The following is a 15570-nucleotide window of genomic DNA, read 5'->3' on the forward strand; positions in this document are numbered from 1 at the left end:
TCAGGCCTTGATCTCCAACTCTTGCTGGAGTGATTTGCAGCTGAGTGTGAAGCCCTGGGATGAGAGTCAGCTAGTAAATGTGGCAAGGGAGAGGGAAGTCTGGACTTCCATGCTAAGGCTGCTGCCCCAACAACCCAACCCCAAATAAGCAGCAAGAAAATAGATGAATGGATGGGAAAATATTTGCCTAGTGAATATACTTAATGTACTGAGAACAAGGTAAACTCACTTGTGTGCCATTCAGATTCCTAGTTATGTTCGGCTCCTTGGGTAACTGGAAATGCTGCTTGTACCAGGTCTCAAACTCTGGGATAACATGCAGAGTACAGATTAGTTCAGGTACCTCAGCTGCAGTATTTAAATAAAAAAAAAAAGTGGTAAAAACACAAGTTACTGAATACATCTGGAGTACTGACCAGAAAGCAGATGCACCCTGCACTGGTCTACAAGGTGTTGACAGTAGTTGACCTCTGCCTTGATGTCACACAGTGCTTCATATCTCTGCTGGTACTTTGTTCTTAGTTCTCCAAAGCGCATTAGTAAAGAGGCCTCCACTTGCTGCAGCTCTGAGTTACAGTCTGTAACCAAATACTGATCTTCATCTAAACCGATGCAAAGAAAATGAGTCAATCTCTTTAAGGCCCATTTATGCTTGATGCAGAAGATAGATAAGCTAACTGACAGTTTGATTTGCCTCCTGCATCAGTTACGAGTATAATTTGGTCTGGGTTTTTTTAAGGGGCTTAGCTGTCTGTCACTTAATGCAGAAAACGAGAGTAATAGCATCAGAATTTATGGGGAAAGGGTAGTATTCTTGACTAGCAAAAGGAACAAACCAGAGAAGAAGTGGAGGAACAGGATGAGGGTGACACAGAAACCACATAATAAAAAGCACCTGAAGAAGAATAAATCTCAGAAGACGTTGTGGAGAAGAATGACATTATTAACCGTATACCTGGTGGGAACATTTAAAGAGGGTCTATGTGAGTGTGTCTGCACCTACAGCCACCAACTGGTTTCAAGACGCAGAAGTGAAAGCTAAACTTAGCACTACCAACTAGTGGATTAACTGAATTAACAGCCATTGCAACATAAAAGATGCATAGAAGGAAGGGGGCCTATTTATAAAGGAGCATAAATGGGCCTTTAGTGTCACAGATTAATCTATCTATAAAATCCATGTATTTCATTTACATTTGGTTCAGTAATATATTTTGAGAAAATATACTTTTGAAGTTTATGCAAGGCACAAAGCATCTGGCAGTGTTATTGACAACTGAGTTACTTGTGACATACCTGGTCCTCTCATCTTGTGCTTATGTAAGGTGGCTGTGGTGCAGTCTATCTCTCTCTTCACAGCATTGACCTCTTCTGTGAGCTGCTGAAGAAGACTGTGACGCTCTAGCAGAATAGCTTTGTTCTCTTTTAGGATGAGGTTGATCTTGCTACCTTGTCCCAGCTTGAACTCCTCAAAAGCTTCTGCTTTGTTAGGAGACCTTGACCCAGAGAGCACATGTTGTAATTGTCACAGTATTAGAGCACACAGTAAATGTCCTATCTATTCATCAAAGATATTTGGCCTAAGCCATTAGTACATGACAGACACATACGCAAACGGGGTGGGCTTATTAGCAGACATTTGTGATTCTGGTTTATCCTGGCTTTCATTGTCCAGTTCTTCTGGCTCCCTCTTGGCTATCAGAACAGAATTCAGCTTTGATTTCGAGGCATTTTCCAAAGGCCTCATTAAAACTGGAGTCTCTTCTTCCTGTCTCATGTTCTGGCTGGATGACCACATTGAGTCTGGCATTAGGAAAATCAGACTAGTGCAAACAGTTCTTAAGTCAGTGCACAATCAGGCTAATAAAACTCAATTATATAATGCATGATAAAAAATAAATAAATAAATAAATAAATACACTTTCTCACTGTGAAACTTTGGTGTACCATCTGAAGCAATAATAATAGATTATATTAAAAATGGTAGTTTCAGTAACGGCACAATGTCAGAGTATTTACTTTTGTCCAGAATAAATTCATTTTCAATAAAGATGTTTTGACAATTAGGGATTTTTATCCAGCCCATCATTCTCAGTGGAGCTGAGGTCTGGGCTTTTTAGGACTCAACCTATTTTTTAACATTATAGTATGCTCCCTTCATTCATTTACTCAAAGTCCAATAGAGGTGTTATTGTCATTTTTTAATATTCTCATGTAACAAGGGAAGAAAAAAAATCAAGCCAGATCATTTATTTAAAGCAGGTAGATTTAGTGTGGGATTTTTTGAAGACCTAACCAACAGATGTAACCTCAGAACCAGATGGTAATTTTATTTTTTCCCATAGGTTGTGAATACTGGTATGATGAAGACATGTAACTAAAATTGTGTTAGTGTTGTTACTTTATTCATTTATGGTGCTGGTATAAAAGAATGGGAAGACATGAGCCTAGAATTAAATAAAAAATGGTATTAATTAATGTCATTTTGTCACTCTAAAATATGAAATATAAATATAAAATATTCTGTCTGTTTGTGAAAACTTTTCCAGTTTTTATTTTTGTCTTCATTTGGATCCACAAGTATCTTTGTTACAAAAGTTGTTGGCACTAAATAAGGTGCTCAAACAAATAAAAGATTATGGAGAGTTGTTGGCACCTTTGCTAACAACATACAGCAAATAAGTTTTTTAATTTTGCAAAGATATTCTTTGATGTAAATGACAAGTGACCATTCTTTAGAAAGATCACAAAGAATTAAAAAAAATATGTTCATCATGTCTATGTGGGCAAGATTATGTTTTTTTTCCCCACTTGCAGCACTTTTCACTTACTTCTGTCCATCTCTGGATCGCTTAGATTTGGCTTTGGTTGAACATGTACTGTGGGACAGTTTCTGTGAGAATGCAACGCTGTCACCCTCCACATCGTCAAAACTGCTCCTGGTATTCAACTCCTGGAGAAGGTAACATGCAAATTAAGCTCAGTCTCAATATACTGTTCACTAAACATGAATAGATGGATATAAATTTAAATTATCTTCGAAGGGGCAGTTCAAGTTGTATAGCAACTCAATATGCAGGTACAAAAGATACAGATGCAAACTCGACTTTGACTGCAGCTGCATTTGCATTCTGGTCCTTCTTAACCAAGTTGTAGGTTTGACACAGCTGATCTTTCACCTTCTGCTCCTGTTTCCTGTTCAGATAAAGATACATATTCTGTGAACAGGTATCCACCAAGTATTAAAAAATAAGACGTGGTTCTGAAAATTTTCCAATTAAAACATATTTTGAAGCTACAGACAAAGAGGAAACTCACTGCACAGCCAGTTTGAATTGGGCAAAAACTGCTTGAACCTGCCTTATACTGATGATCTGTCAATGGATACAATATAAATTTAACAAGAAAAACCCAGACAAAATATTTATTGTTAGAGAAAGTTAAATAGCCATGTTATTTATTATATTCTCACACTGATTTCTTTCAGGCTGCCATCAAGGTAACCCTGAACCTGGTTCTGGATCTCGGCACGCTGGGCCTCAGAAAGTGGCTCATATGCGACATTTGGTCGTTTAGCCTGATAAAAATGGGAAGGTCAAGCTATATTATTTAAATTTGAACCAAATGAAACATTTTCTTATAATTTTTTTTAAGAGGTTTACAGTTTGTGCAGTAAAAACCTCCAAAAACACTTTAGTGTTGTTTTGCATTTATTTATGTAAAAAAATTGACAGAGAATAAAAACAGTAAACTAATGAGGTATGATTAAATCGCTCACCAGTGTGTTGTATATAGACAGTTCGTCTTTCAACATCTGTACTTCCTTCTGAAGTTTCATGATTTTAACCTGTTCAAAGTAGTAATGTTATCTAGTGGCTAGCACAGACTACAGGACCATACAGACCAAAAATATGGATTTTAGCGATGTATAACTGATGACTAGGTTTTACTTTATTTAATGTCTTATTAACTCACTGATGGATCCATATGTTCATTAACAGCAGGACTGGTCTGCACACGCTTCATTCTACTGGCAAAACGCAAAGTAGAGAGCTGAAAAAAATATTAAGAGCACAAAGGAAATCAAGCAGAGAAACAAATTTATATTGTTATTTTTTTGTTTGTTTGGTTGTTTTACTCCTTACTGTTTCTTCTATCTGTGATGCCTCACCAAAGATGTTTGCCACAAATACAGTGTTGCAGTTCCCTCCTTAGAAAAGCAAATTATGATTATATGTTTTATTTGAGCTAATTGCCAAAGAAAGACAACTGAATTCATTACCAGCTTTTAGGTGTAAACACTGATAAAAGTCAAGAATAAGGTTTTACCAAGGGAATCCTTTAGGGCATGCGTCAATTTAGTTTGCCTGAAGGGAATGTGGTCTCTATGACGGTCTGCTAGCGCCAGGATGGCCTGCTCCAGAAATGATAAGGACTTATTGATGTACATGGCTTCCTTTACCATCTGGCCCTCTGACTGGAAGAACAATAAGGGGAGGAAGGAAAAAAATTTTCCCTCACTTCCACTTAATAAAGAATATATATGTGTGTGTGTGTGTGTGTATAGTACTTCTTCAACATACCGCTGTGTTTTTTAGCCTCTCAGAACCAGCCAAATCCACCAGATTCAGCTTGGATGTGATGTACTTGGCATCAGACAGTGCTCGTGAATGAGACTGTGGTTGCAGTTTCAAAAAAATAATAATTATGCACAACACTAAGAGCAATAGTTGACTAAACAGTAAAACTAAGAGAAAAAATGCTTAATACCTCAATATGCACAGTGAAGATGCAGTGGGACCTGGATGATTTCTTGTTCAAGGCATGAGACCCAATACTACGATTCATTTCACCCTGAGTAAAAAAAGAAAAAAAAAAAAAGGTTTAAATTAGACTTAAGTTAGAGTTTGTTGATTAATAAAATTCACATGGTAAACCTGGACCAACCAAAATTAACATTTTAGTTTTCTGAAGATATTAACTTTCATAATGGCCTATTAACTTAGGTTTTTTTCTGAGGCCAGTTTAAATTCCTTTTTACAGCTTACTTCAAATAGCAGTGTAAGAGCCTCCTCCTCACTGTGAACAGGGTGAAGAGACAGCCCTTTGATGAACACCCCTCTGCCTGGCTCCTCCACCACCATCATCCCCTGAGGGCACAGGTGTGGTGGCCCCTGCAGTGATGACAGCAGGTCCACTAGAGTATCATTGTAAATCTCCAGGTATGAAAGGTGCACTGAGAATATGTGCTCAGTCCTTTTGTCCACCTCCTGGAACACCTGGATATTACAATAACTATAAAAATGGCAAATGTACAAAGATTTTCTGTCATTCATCATCAGTATTTTTTTTTGCAATCTTGCCTGCTGGAGGGCCCGAGGAATGATTCCTCTCTGCTTGTATGACTGTGTAGATCCTGTCATTGTGTAGGTTTTACCAGCACCTGTCTGTCCAAAACACATCACTGTACCTGGTATATGCATTAAAATGAAACATATAATTGCTCTTATAAGATCATCATAAGACAAACCTCAATGCTTTTGTTTTGAAGAAAAAAGTTCTTATTTCTGATTATTTACCATTATAGCCATCCAGTGCTCCCAGTACCACCCTTTTGCACACCTGAGTGTATACCTCTTCCTGGGAGACGTTATGCAAGATCCTTTCCAGCTGAAACGACCAGGAGTTCACATGACTTTTTCTGGATTCCAGGAGCTTCTTGGAGTTTTTTCCTTGATTAATATTTATCATCTGAAGAAAAAATGAAAGATAAAACAAAGAGACTTAAGTGACATTACCTAAAAGTAAACCAACTTATTCTTTGGTTTACAGGACTACATGAATCAAAACTGACTTGTTTGTACCACAGATAAAACTGCAAACATTATCCAGGCCAAATTGAGACTCTTCATTAAAAGTAGAAAATAAAACCCAAACTCGGAAGATGAGAATTTGGAACTGAGGGTAGGGTTTATTTGTGGCTCATGATTGGGTGCCATATAAATATTGCAGTTCAAAATAAGACCGATGTCACTCCGATAATGTTGGTCTGGTAAAAGACCAACATTATCTTCAGCATTGTTGTTAAACAGAAAATACCGATATGAAGATCCCAAAGCTTTTACATTATCAATTTACATTATCAATTTATTTTGTTTCTTGAGAAACAGATAACCCCCTTTTAACTATAAACTCCAAGAGATTTGCATCAAACATTGTTACGTGATTTTTTTTTTCTTCAGTATATAAACCCTGGGATGGACCAAATGAATGGAGGTGGTCAAATGAACAGAATGCAGCCATAATTATTAATAACACCTGTGTAGGCTGCTTTCTGCTGAGACAAAACAAAAAGGTCTGCCACAGTAAAGCCATTAAATGCCTTGGACACATTAAATTATCGAGTCTAAATAATTAAGTGAGTTTTAGTAAATAATAATACTCAAAGGAACTACTTTAAATAATTTTTGCGCTAAATAAGGTTAAATCACTTTGCACAAACGTTGACAATTTTTCTACCTGAAAAATGGAAAATATTAGGTTTCAGACACTAAAGTTTTCAGTTTTACTCAATAGATATATAACCAACTTTCAACAAGTCTTTATTTGATCTAAACTATGAATAAACATGCTTTAACTACCTTTCCATCTGGGAGAATTTCTATGAGGTCTTGGGCGAAGTTTGCGGTTGGTCTTATCCGGAGGAAAACTGCGACCTCCTTGCTGTGACCCTTCATACCGTCTTATTAACGCGACACACTGAAGCTAAGCAGCTCCGAAATCACAACGGAGCAAACTGGTGAACTATACAAACATAAAACAGATTTACGTGGGCTTCGGGATATTAGACATATAAGTAAGTAAGTAATAAGTAAGTTAGTCAGTCATGGTGCTCCAGTCCAGTCCTTTCTTGCTCCTGTACCCTCTTTGGTTGTGTCTGTTCAGCACCATGGCAACCACCGCAACGACGCGGCTAAAATATATCTTGGCTATATGTAAAATCTTTTAATTGTATGGAAAACCCCATAGCTCATACAATGTATTCCTATTTACATAATATTCCCTTGGACTCAATTGTGACTGTCTGAAGTCTTGTTACCTTTTGCAATATTTTGCCTAATTTTTGCACTTTTGCTTTATTTAATTATTTTAATGTAGGCCATTGCTCGAACTATTCACAATTGTTCCCTTATTTCAAATGTTACAATTGTAAAAGCACAGCCATGTTTGTTATATTGCATGTATTCACTTGTATGTGAGTTATCAAAAAAAAAAAATAAAGAAAAAAAAAACCAAAAAAACATCTGAGCACATGCCAACAATTTCCTGTACATCCCTGTGTTTTAAATGAATACTGGCTGTCTCTGTAGCTTATGATATCCTACCACGTGAGTGTCCCCCATGTAACTCTCATAAGACGAAATGTCCTCTTTTACTCAAGTTATTTAGCACAATCTAAAGTGTTTATAAAAAATAAACACCTGATGATAAGATATCATAAATCGTAGTGAATAGGGACGCTGTCTGCCCTGGATTGTATCCCCCCCAGTTTCAGTAAAAAAAATTAAAATATTGCCATATTTGCTTTACGTAGGCAAGATCTAGGTATATATGGAATAAAACATGCTTATTGGTTAGATAAAATATATGACATAGAGGAAGTAGAAACTCTTTCAGCTTTATAATAAGATAGTTGATGTTAAATTACAGAATAACAATATTCAAACTATTCAAAGAGCACAGTCACATTTTGGCAAAGATAAACAGTATATTTTTTAAAAGTTTGCATTCTTATTAATCTCCCCTCTCTTGAAACATAAAATGGACAGATTACTACATTTACGCTTTCATTCACACTCAAAACAAATCTTTTTTCATCAATCCATTTTCTACGGCTTGTCCGGGACAATTCAGTGTCAATTTCAATTTTTGGGAGGCTTTCCCAGGTCAACTGAGAGATATTTTCCCTCCAGCAAGTTCTGGGTTTTCCCCAGGGTCTCCTCCCGCAAGGACGTGCCCAGAACACCTCATCCAGGAGGCTTCCTAACCAGATGAACCTCAACTGGCTCCTCTCGATGTGGAGGAGCAGCGGCTCTACTCTGAGCTGCTCTTGGATTACCGAGCTTCTCACTCTATCTCTAAGGGAAAGCCCGGCCACCCTGCGGAGTAAACTCATTTCAGCCGCCTGTATGCGAGATCTCATTCTTTCGGTCACCACCCACAGCTCATGACCATAGCTGAGGGTAGGAATGTAGATTGACTGGTAAATCGAGAGCTTTGCCTTCTGGCGCAGCTCCTTCTTCACCACGACAGACCAGCGTAGACTCTGCATTACTGCAGATGCTGCACTGATCCATCTGTCAATCTCACACTCCATCCTTCCCTCACTTGTGAACAAGACCCCGAGATATTTAAACTCCTCCAATTGAGGCAGGACCTCACTCCTGACCCAGATAGGACAGGCCACCCTATTCCGGCTGAGGACTATGGTCTCAGATTTGGAGGTGCTGATTCCCATCCCACCCGCTTCACAGTTGACTGTGAATCGCTCAAGCGAGAGCTGGAGATCACGGCCAGATGAAGCCAACAGGACCACGTCATCCGCAAAAAGCAGAGACTCAATCCTGAGGTCACCAAGCTGTCTATAAAAGTTAAGAACAGAATCAGTGATAAAGGTCAGTCTTGGCAGAGTCCAACCCTCACTGGAAACGAATCTGACTTACTGCCGGAAATGCGAACCAAGCTCCTGTCACCTGTTGTACAGGAACCAGACAACCCATACAAGGGGGTCTGGTAACCCTACTCTCACAGTACCACCCACAGGAGCTCCCAGTGTACACGGTCAAATGCCTTCTCCAAGCCCACAAAGCACATGTAGACGGGTTGGGCAAACTCCCATGCTCCCTCCAGGACCCCAGAGAGGGTATAGAGCTGGTCCACCACTTTTCTGCGACCAGGACCAAAATGCACTGCTCTCCTCAATCTGAGATTCACCTATCAGTCAGACCCTCCTCTCCAGGACCCCTGAATAGATTTTACCAGGGAGGCTGAGGAGTGTGATCCCCCTGTAGTTGGAGCACACCGTCCGGCCTCCCTTCTTGAAAAGGGGAACCACCAACCCAGTCTGCCAGTCCAGAGGCCCTGTCCCCGATGTCCACGTGATGTTGCAGAGGCGTGTCAGTCAAGACAGCCCCACAGCATCCAGAGCCTTAAGGAACTCCAGACTTAAACTTAATTGTAGAGCTCATTTTATGCACAAAGCAGCACAAGTGCTTTACATAAGAAAATAGTTCTTTAAAGAATAATGATAAATAAAAAGTCTTTACACAGCAAGTATATACCAGCCATTTAAAAACAAACACCACATTGTAAACTATTTTTACACACACAACCACACACACAAGAAAGTGTATGTGCACCCCTCAGCCATACTCTGTTCTACACAAACATTAAGTCCCATCAGGCATGCTGTCTTATTATGATGCTAAAGTCTTTCACTGGCTTTACTGCAGTAAAATAGAGCTGCGACCTGGGGGTTTGTAACAGCATGTCTTCCTTTTTTTTATAAGGACATTTTTTTTTATCTGTTGGATAAAAAAGTCAGACCATAAATAAACGCTTGGCTTTCAAGTGGAACCACAGCTCTTCCTACAAAATCAATAAAAATGGGGGTAAAACAATTCTGGTGAGTAAGTTGGACTTTGACATTAGACTACATGGGGACCAGAAAACCAAGTCCACCTGACATGTACACCACAACACAGATCTATCAGCAAACAATTCAGTCCAGTTTGTTTCTAAGATGAGGTGCCTCACATTGCTCTGTCTGTCCGGATATGTTCTTGCCGTAATAGCAAATGCCGTCGACAACCATAGCATTGATTTGGAAGAGGTAAAGGAAATCTGATTAAATTCAGTAAGATGGATTTAATTGATAAATCATTTTCATTCAGTGGTTTTAAACTTAAAATTTAATTTAAAGCATGACTTAAAATTTGAATTCTGAAACTACTGTCATAAAATAAAGTTAGAAAGATGTTAAAAATTTAAAGCATGAATTGTGCAGCTAAGTTCATCGATCATGTTTTTTTTTTTTTTTTTTTTTTTTTACTTAAAAAATTAATCTCTGATTATTTTACAATTTCTAAATACATTTCCAAGACTATTGTCTCTGAATGAAGTAAAATTCTTCTGAAATCATTTTACAGGATGATCCTGGTGAATATACGCCCATGCAGGGATTAAACATGACAATCAACTCCACAAGGGTGGGTAAACTTGGGAAAAACATTTCGCTATGTCCTCTTCATGTTCTTATTGATTGTTCAGTAAACACATAGCTATCTGGAATAATATAATTTTTTTTAAATAATGTAATTTCACCATCTAGGAACCTAGATCTTCAGATTATTCATTATCAATGTGTGCATTTAATTTATTTGACACCCTGTAAACTTGATAGAATGAGGGTTCTGGATCATGTTTTGTATATGATGCTCACAGAGTATATTATTTTTTCAGAAAGAAGTGGACTGAGCTGAACACCAGAAGGACTCAACAAAGGGATGAAAGTAAATCCTGAAATACAGAAATGATCATTCTGCATGTGTAACAATAATTTTAAATAAACAATAAAAAATTGGTTGTGTTGTTTTTATTTAACGTTTGTTATAAAATCTTTAGATTTTTTTTTCTAATAGTGTCTGAAAACACAAAAACGGATCAGTTGTTTTGATAAAAACAAGTGATTAGAGATATTAAATGTGCTTAGCCTTCTTGTTTAGAAAAAGTGTTGTTTTTTTTTTATTTCTAAAGCTCCCGTTGTTTCGTAAAACTTCTGTTGATTTAGGGTTAAAATACACCAAGTCCAGACATCTTTGGTCACGAGGAAATACTTTGCTTTCTGTCCACAGAGGAACTTTTAGAAGTGTCTTTCAGTTTGATGCACCACATAGCAAACTCTTGGAAAACTGCACACTCTGATCTAGCGGTTCAAAACTGTTTTTATTTGATTAATTTATTTGTATTTTGGATTTATTTCTTTGCCACGTTATTCATTACTGAACATAGTTTAAAAATGACAACAATTGTGTCTGATAATGAAAGAAAGAAAGATCATTGAAGCGGTTTCCAATTATCTCATTACTTTGGAGACGATTCATATTTGTGTGCAGCTAAATGTCAGAACTCGAAGGCTTGAAACGGAAAAGAAGTAATCGATAAAAAGTCAACAAACTTTTGGAATTTCATATTTGTAAACAAAGTTGGACTTTGATATCAAGTTAGAGCTTAAAATACTCCTCGATGCAGAGGGTACACACTAAGATGGGAAGTATAAAACAAGTGCATTCAGATAGAGACTGCTTCATACAGCATGACACAGCTTAGACGGTTGGATGCTTTCTCAAAACAACAGTATTATCATTATTATTTGAAAATTGTAAATGAAACATTTGATTTGGCTTATGTGTCAATTAACTCTCACGAAATCAGTCTTGTCTTTGTATATGATTTGTATATGATACTATGTGTATTGTGTAAATATACACAATACACATAGTATTGTGTATATTGGGGCAAGTAAAAGTTGCCCCAAGGATTTAACTAAGCAAACAGGTAGGAGCTTCCTACTGGATAAATACTGCATGGTCAACTCTTTCAGTAGGCAATGAGTTATTTAACAAAGTCCGCCACCTGACATGTACAGTACAACACAGATATATCAGCAAACAATCCAGTCCACTCTGTTTTCAAGATGAGGTGCCTCACATTGCTCTGTCTCTCTGGATATGTTCTGGCAGTAACGGCGCACGCCACGGACTTGACAATGGTAAAGAAAAAGAAATAACACTCCAAATTAGTGTTTAACTTTAAATAATATATAATTATGTAGTTTTTCTTGATGTATGATTCACTCACATTCTATCTATCTATCTATCTATCTATGGCTTTTATATATTTATTCTATGAATAAATTCAGCAAAATGGTGTAAATTAATAAATAAGTTTCATTAGGTTCGAATTCTAAAACTGCTCTTGTGAAATAAAGTTAGAAAAACATCAAAATTCAAAGCATGAATCGTGCAGCTTAGTTTATTGATCATGTTTTTTATTTTACTTGAAAACTTCATCTGTGATTATTTTACCATTTCTAAACACAAGACTATTTTCTTTGAATAAAGTAAAATTCTTCTGAAATCATTTTACAGGATGATCCTGGTGAATATACGCCCATGCAGGGATTAAACATGACAATCAACTCCACAAGGGTGGGTAAACTTGGGAAAAACATTTCGCTATGTCCTCTTCATGTTCTTGTTGATTGTTCAGTTTGAATTGAATTGAATTCCAGTTCCAATAAAATATTGGATGCTTCCTACAGGGGAAACATTTGTGAGATTTGATCTTCTGTTGTTTACAGAACATCTGGCCATCTTGTAGACGTTGCTGCTGTCTATGCAGTGGTTTGGATATTTGAATTTTACTTTGCACACCGAGAAAATGGATTTCCATTGTGATTAAATATTGACTGACACCAAAAGTCTGAAGTCCATTTTACTTCTCATGACACGGTTGTTGCTGCTCTCTTTGCTGCAGGGATTTACTGTTCAGATATCACAACTGGAAATACAGGAAACCTTCTTTGCAAGAATAATGAATGGAGGGTTAATTCTCTCTTGCTTAAGTTCTTCTGGTGTGGAAAAGTAAACTAACCTTTTTTCTTTTTCTAAATTCTTTTGCTGCTTTATTTTAGGTCCGAGTTGATGTCCTTGCAGGGAAAGGAAACACTGAATTTCTAAGGCTGTATAAAATGGTAAAAGTGGATATATATTTGTAATATTAAAGTTCCATGTTCTCCTACAGGTCCTAAAGCAAAAGAACCGTACCAACAACACTGTAAAGGTATGTAGACTTATCTTTTAGAAAATAATGATTTATATAATTGGGAAGAGTTTTCATGAGAGGAGAAATGACAGATTAAAAGACAAACCGCCTTACACCAGTGTTGTGTGGTTTTATTTACCCTTCAGTGGAACGGTACTTTGATCGCAATTGAAAACACTGAGGGATTCTCTTCACCTCTTCCAGACAAAAAGGCCAAAACGGTAAGAAATGGTTCAAATCCTCGTTTGGCTTTAGTGAGTCCAGTAGCGGCTAACATAAAAAACAGCTATAGAAGCTGTGTGTAATGAGTCATCTCAGTAATATTGCTCTTCACTTACATATCAGCTTAAAGACAGAAGTTCTTACAAACTGTGAAATATTTCAAGGATTAAAAGATGGATGTGTCAGTCTTTAGAAAAGCAGTTTCAAGCCTTTAGATTCTATTTTCAATGAAAATACTATCCGTTGCATTTTCAGCCAAAGAAAGAAGTTGCAGCACCACCTAAAACCCACGAAGAGGTAGATGAGTGTATGTTTTGTGTGTGGTATCTGTACTCCTGGCTCTGTCCTGAGCCGGATCATCAGCAGCTATTTAATTCTCTGGAAACGACTGGATCAGAACATCTTGAATTGCAGAACACATAAGTTCTGCATATTATGCAAACATATTTGATCATATTACATTTACAGACTGGAAGTGGCGTTGTGGAGTAATGCCTGTAAGTAGTATTATCTGTTATATTTCCAAAGACATTTGGAACAGACTACTGGAGTGGTCTGGAGAACACCTTTGGCTTTTCAACAGGATCATCAGATGGAAAAGCAAACAAGGTAAAAAAAACAACAAAAAAACAAAAAACAATCAATCACTCAGCTGCCATTTAAGAACTGCATTTTAACACACAAAGCAAGTAAATGATCTCATTTGGTTTTTATATTGTTTTTCAGAAAGAAGTGGACTGAGCTGAACACCAGAAGGATTCAACAAAGGGATGAAAGTAAATCCTGAAATACAGAAATGATCATTCTGCAGGTGTAGCAATCATCCTTAAATAAACAATAAAAATCTGTTGTGTTTTTTTTATTTAACATGTTTTTTTTTCAATTTCAATTTTGTCTGAAAACACAAAAATGGATCAGTTGTTTTGATAAAAACAAGTGATTAGAGATATCAAATATGTTATTGTGGGATGAATTCAGATGTCACATACCACATAGCCTTCTTGGCTATCTGGAATAATATCTTTTTTTTTTAAATAATATAATTTCACCCTCTAGGAACCTAGATCTTCAGATGTTCTTCATGTTTTGTACATGATGTTCACAGAGTAAAGCAGGTATTTTCTTCCATGTGATCTGGGAATGTCAACTAGTTCCCAAGTTTTGGAAAGAGGTTGCAGCAGCATTAACTCTGATAATAGAACAAAATATTAAAGTAAATCCTCAAATGCTGATTTTAAATAATTTATCAACAATACATATATCACCATGCGCAAAAATGAATATTATTGGCAGGTTTAACGGCAGCAAAAAAAAACCAAAACAAAAAAAAAAAAACAGTGAAATGGAAATCACCAAACTCCTTTAATATCTTGCATTGGTATTTCATTTTTATAGACATTTGGAAATCTCTACAGCATGGATCCATAATGCTAAACAACTAAATATCTTATTCTGGTTATCTGGTACAAGGCAGCAGATCAAATTAAAAGCAGACTTCAAAGGTGAATTCAAGGTTGCTACATTTTTCTGCTCATATCCTTCAATAATATATAAACTGAATTATATCTGATGCTCACTATGCTGATAGTTATTTGTTTTACGCCAGAGTATTAAGGTTTGCGAGATGAGAAGGGAGGGGTTGGAAGTTTGTGCACTGTGCATGCACAACAGAAAAAAAAGCAAATAAAACATTTGATTGCAAAAAAAAAAGTTTTTTTTTTTATTTTTTTAAAATACGCCTGTTGTTTAGTAAAGCTTCAAATACACCACATCCAGACATCTGAATACCTTCATCAAGTAATCAAAGCCTAAGAGTTTCTGGTACAGAACTGCTTTTTTTTTTCAAATTAATTTATTTGTATTTATTTGTTTAGCCACTTTATTCATCACTGCACATAGTTTAGAAATGATAACAATTGTGTCCGATAATGAGAGAAAGATCATTGAATTGATCATTAACTTTGTAGACTATTCATATTTGTGAGCAGCTAAATGTAAGAACTCGAAGGGCTAAAACAGACAAGAATTAATCGATAAAAAGAGTCAACAAACTTTTGGAATTTCACATTTGTAAACAAAGCTGGACTTTGATATCAAATTAGAGCTCAAAATGCACCTCAATACAGAGGGTACACACTCACTAAGATGAGAAGTATAAAACAAGCGCATTCAGAGAGAGACTGCTTCATATAGCATGACAGCATCGACTACTCTGTTTGGTGGGATGTTTTCTCAAAGCATTATTATTAGAAAATTGTAAATTAAACATTTGATTTGGGTTATGTGTTTATTGTCTCTTACAAAATCAGTCTTGTGTTTGTATGTGATGCTATGTGTATTGTGTAAATATACACTGCCTGACCAAGCAAAAGTTGCCCAAGGATTTAACTAAGCAAACAGGTACGAGCCACCTACTGGATAAATACTGCATGGTCAACTCAATAAAAACCGCAAGGACAGTGG

The 15570-nt window shown here is 36.7% G+C and overlaps 1 protein-coding gene across 1 annotated transcript; it reads right to left on the bottom strand.

Annotated features, from left to right (window-relative positions):
* Nucleotides 1-6737, bottom strand: kif9 (kinesin family member 9; the record flags this gene model as incomplete). The annotated part of the gene is made up of 18 exons (XM_079259961.1): nt 1-54; nt 230-306; nt 417-602; nt 1297-1496; nt 2832-2953; nt 3093-3195; nt 3319-3374; nt 3473-3577; nt 3779-3847; nt 3976-4053; nt 4146-4210; nt 4330-4477; nt 4584-4676; nt 4771-4854; nt 5049-5279; nt 5364-5470; nt 5580-5751; nt 6642-6737. The coding sequence occupies 18 exons, from the start codon at nt 6735-6737 to the stop codon at nt 1-3; spliced, it is 2046 nt and encodes a 681-aa protein (XP_079116087.1).
* Between the last annotated feature and the right edge of the window lie 8833 nt (nt 6738-15570).

This window comes from Telmatherina bonti (assembly GCF_933228915.1).
Source record: "Telmatherina bonti genome assembly, chromosome: 20".
NCBI lineage: Eukaryota > Metazoa > Chordata > Actinopteri > Atheriniformes > Telmatherinidae > Telmatherina > Telmatherina bonti.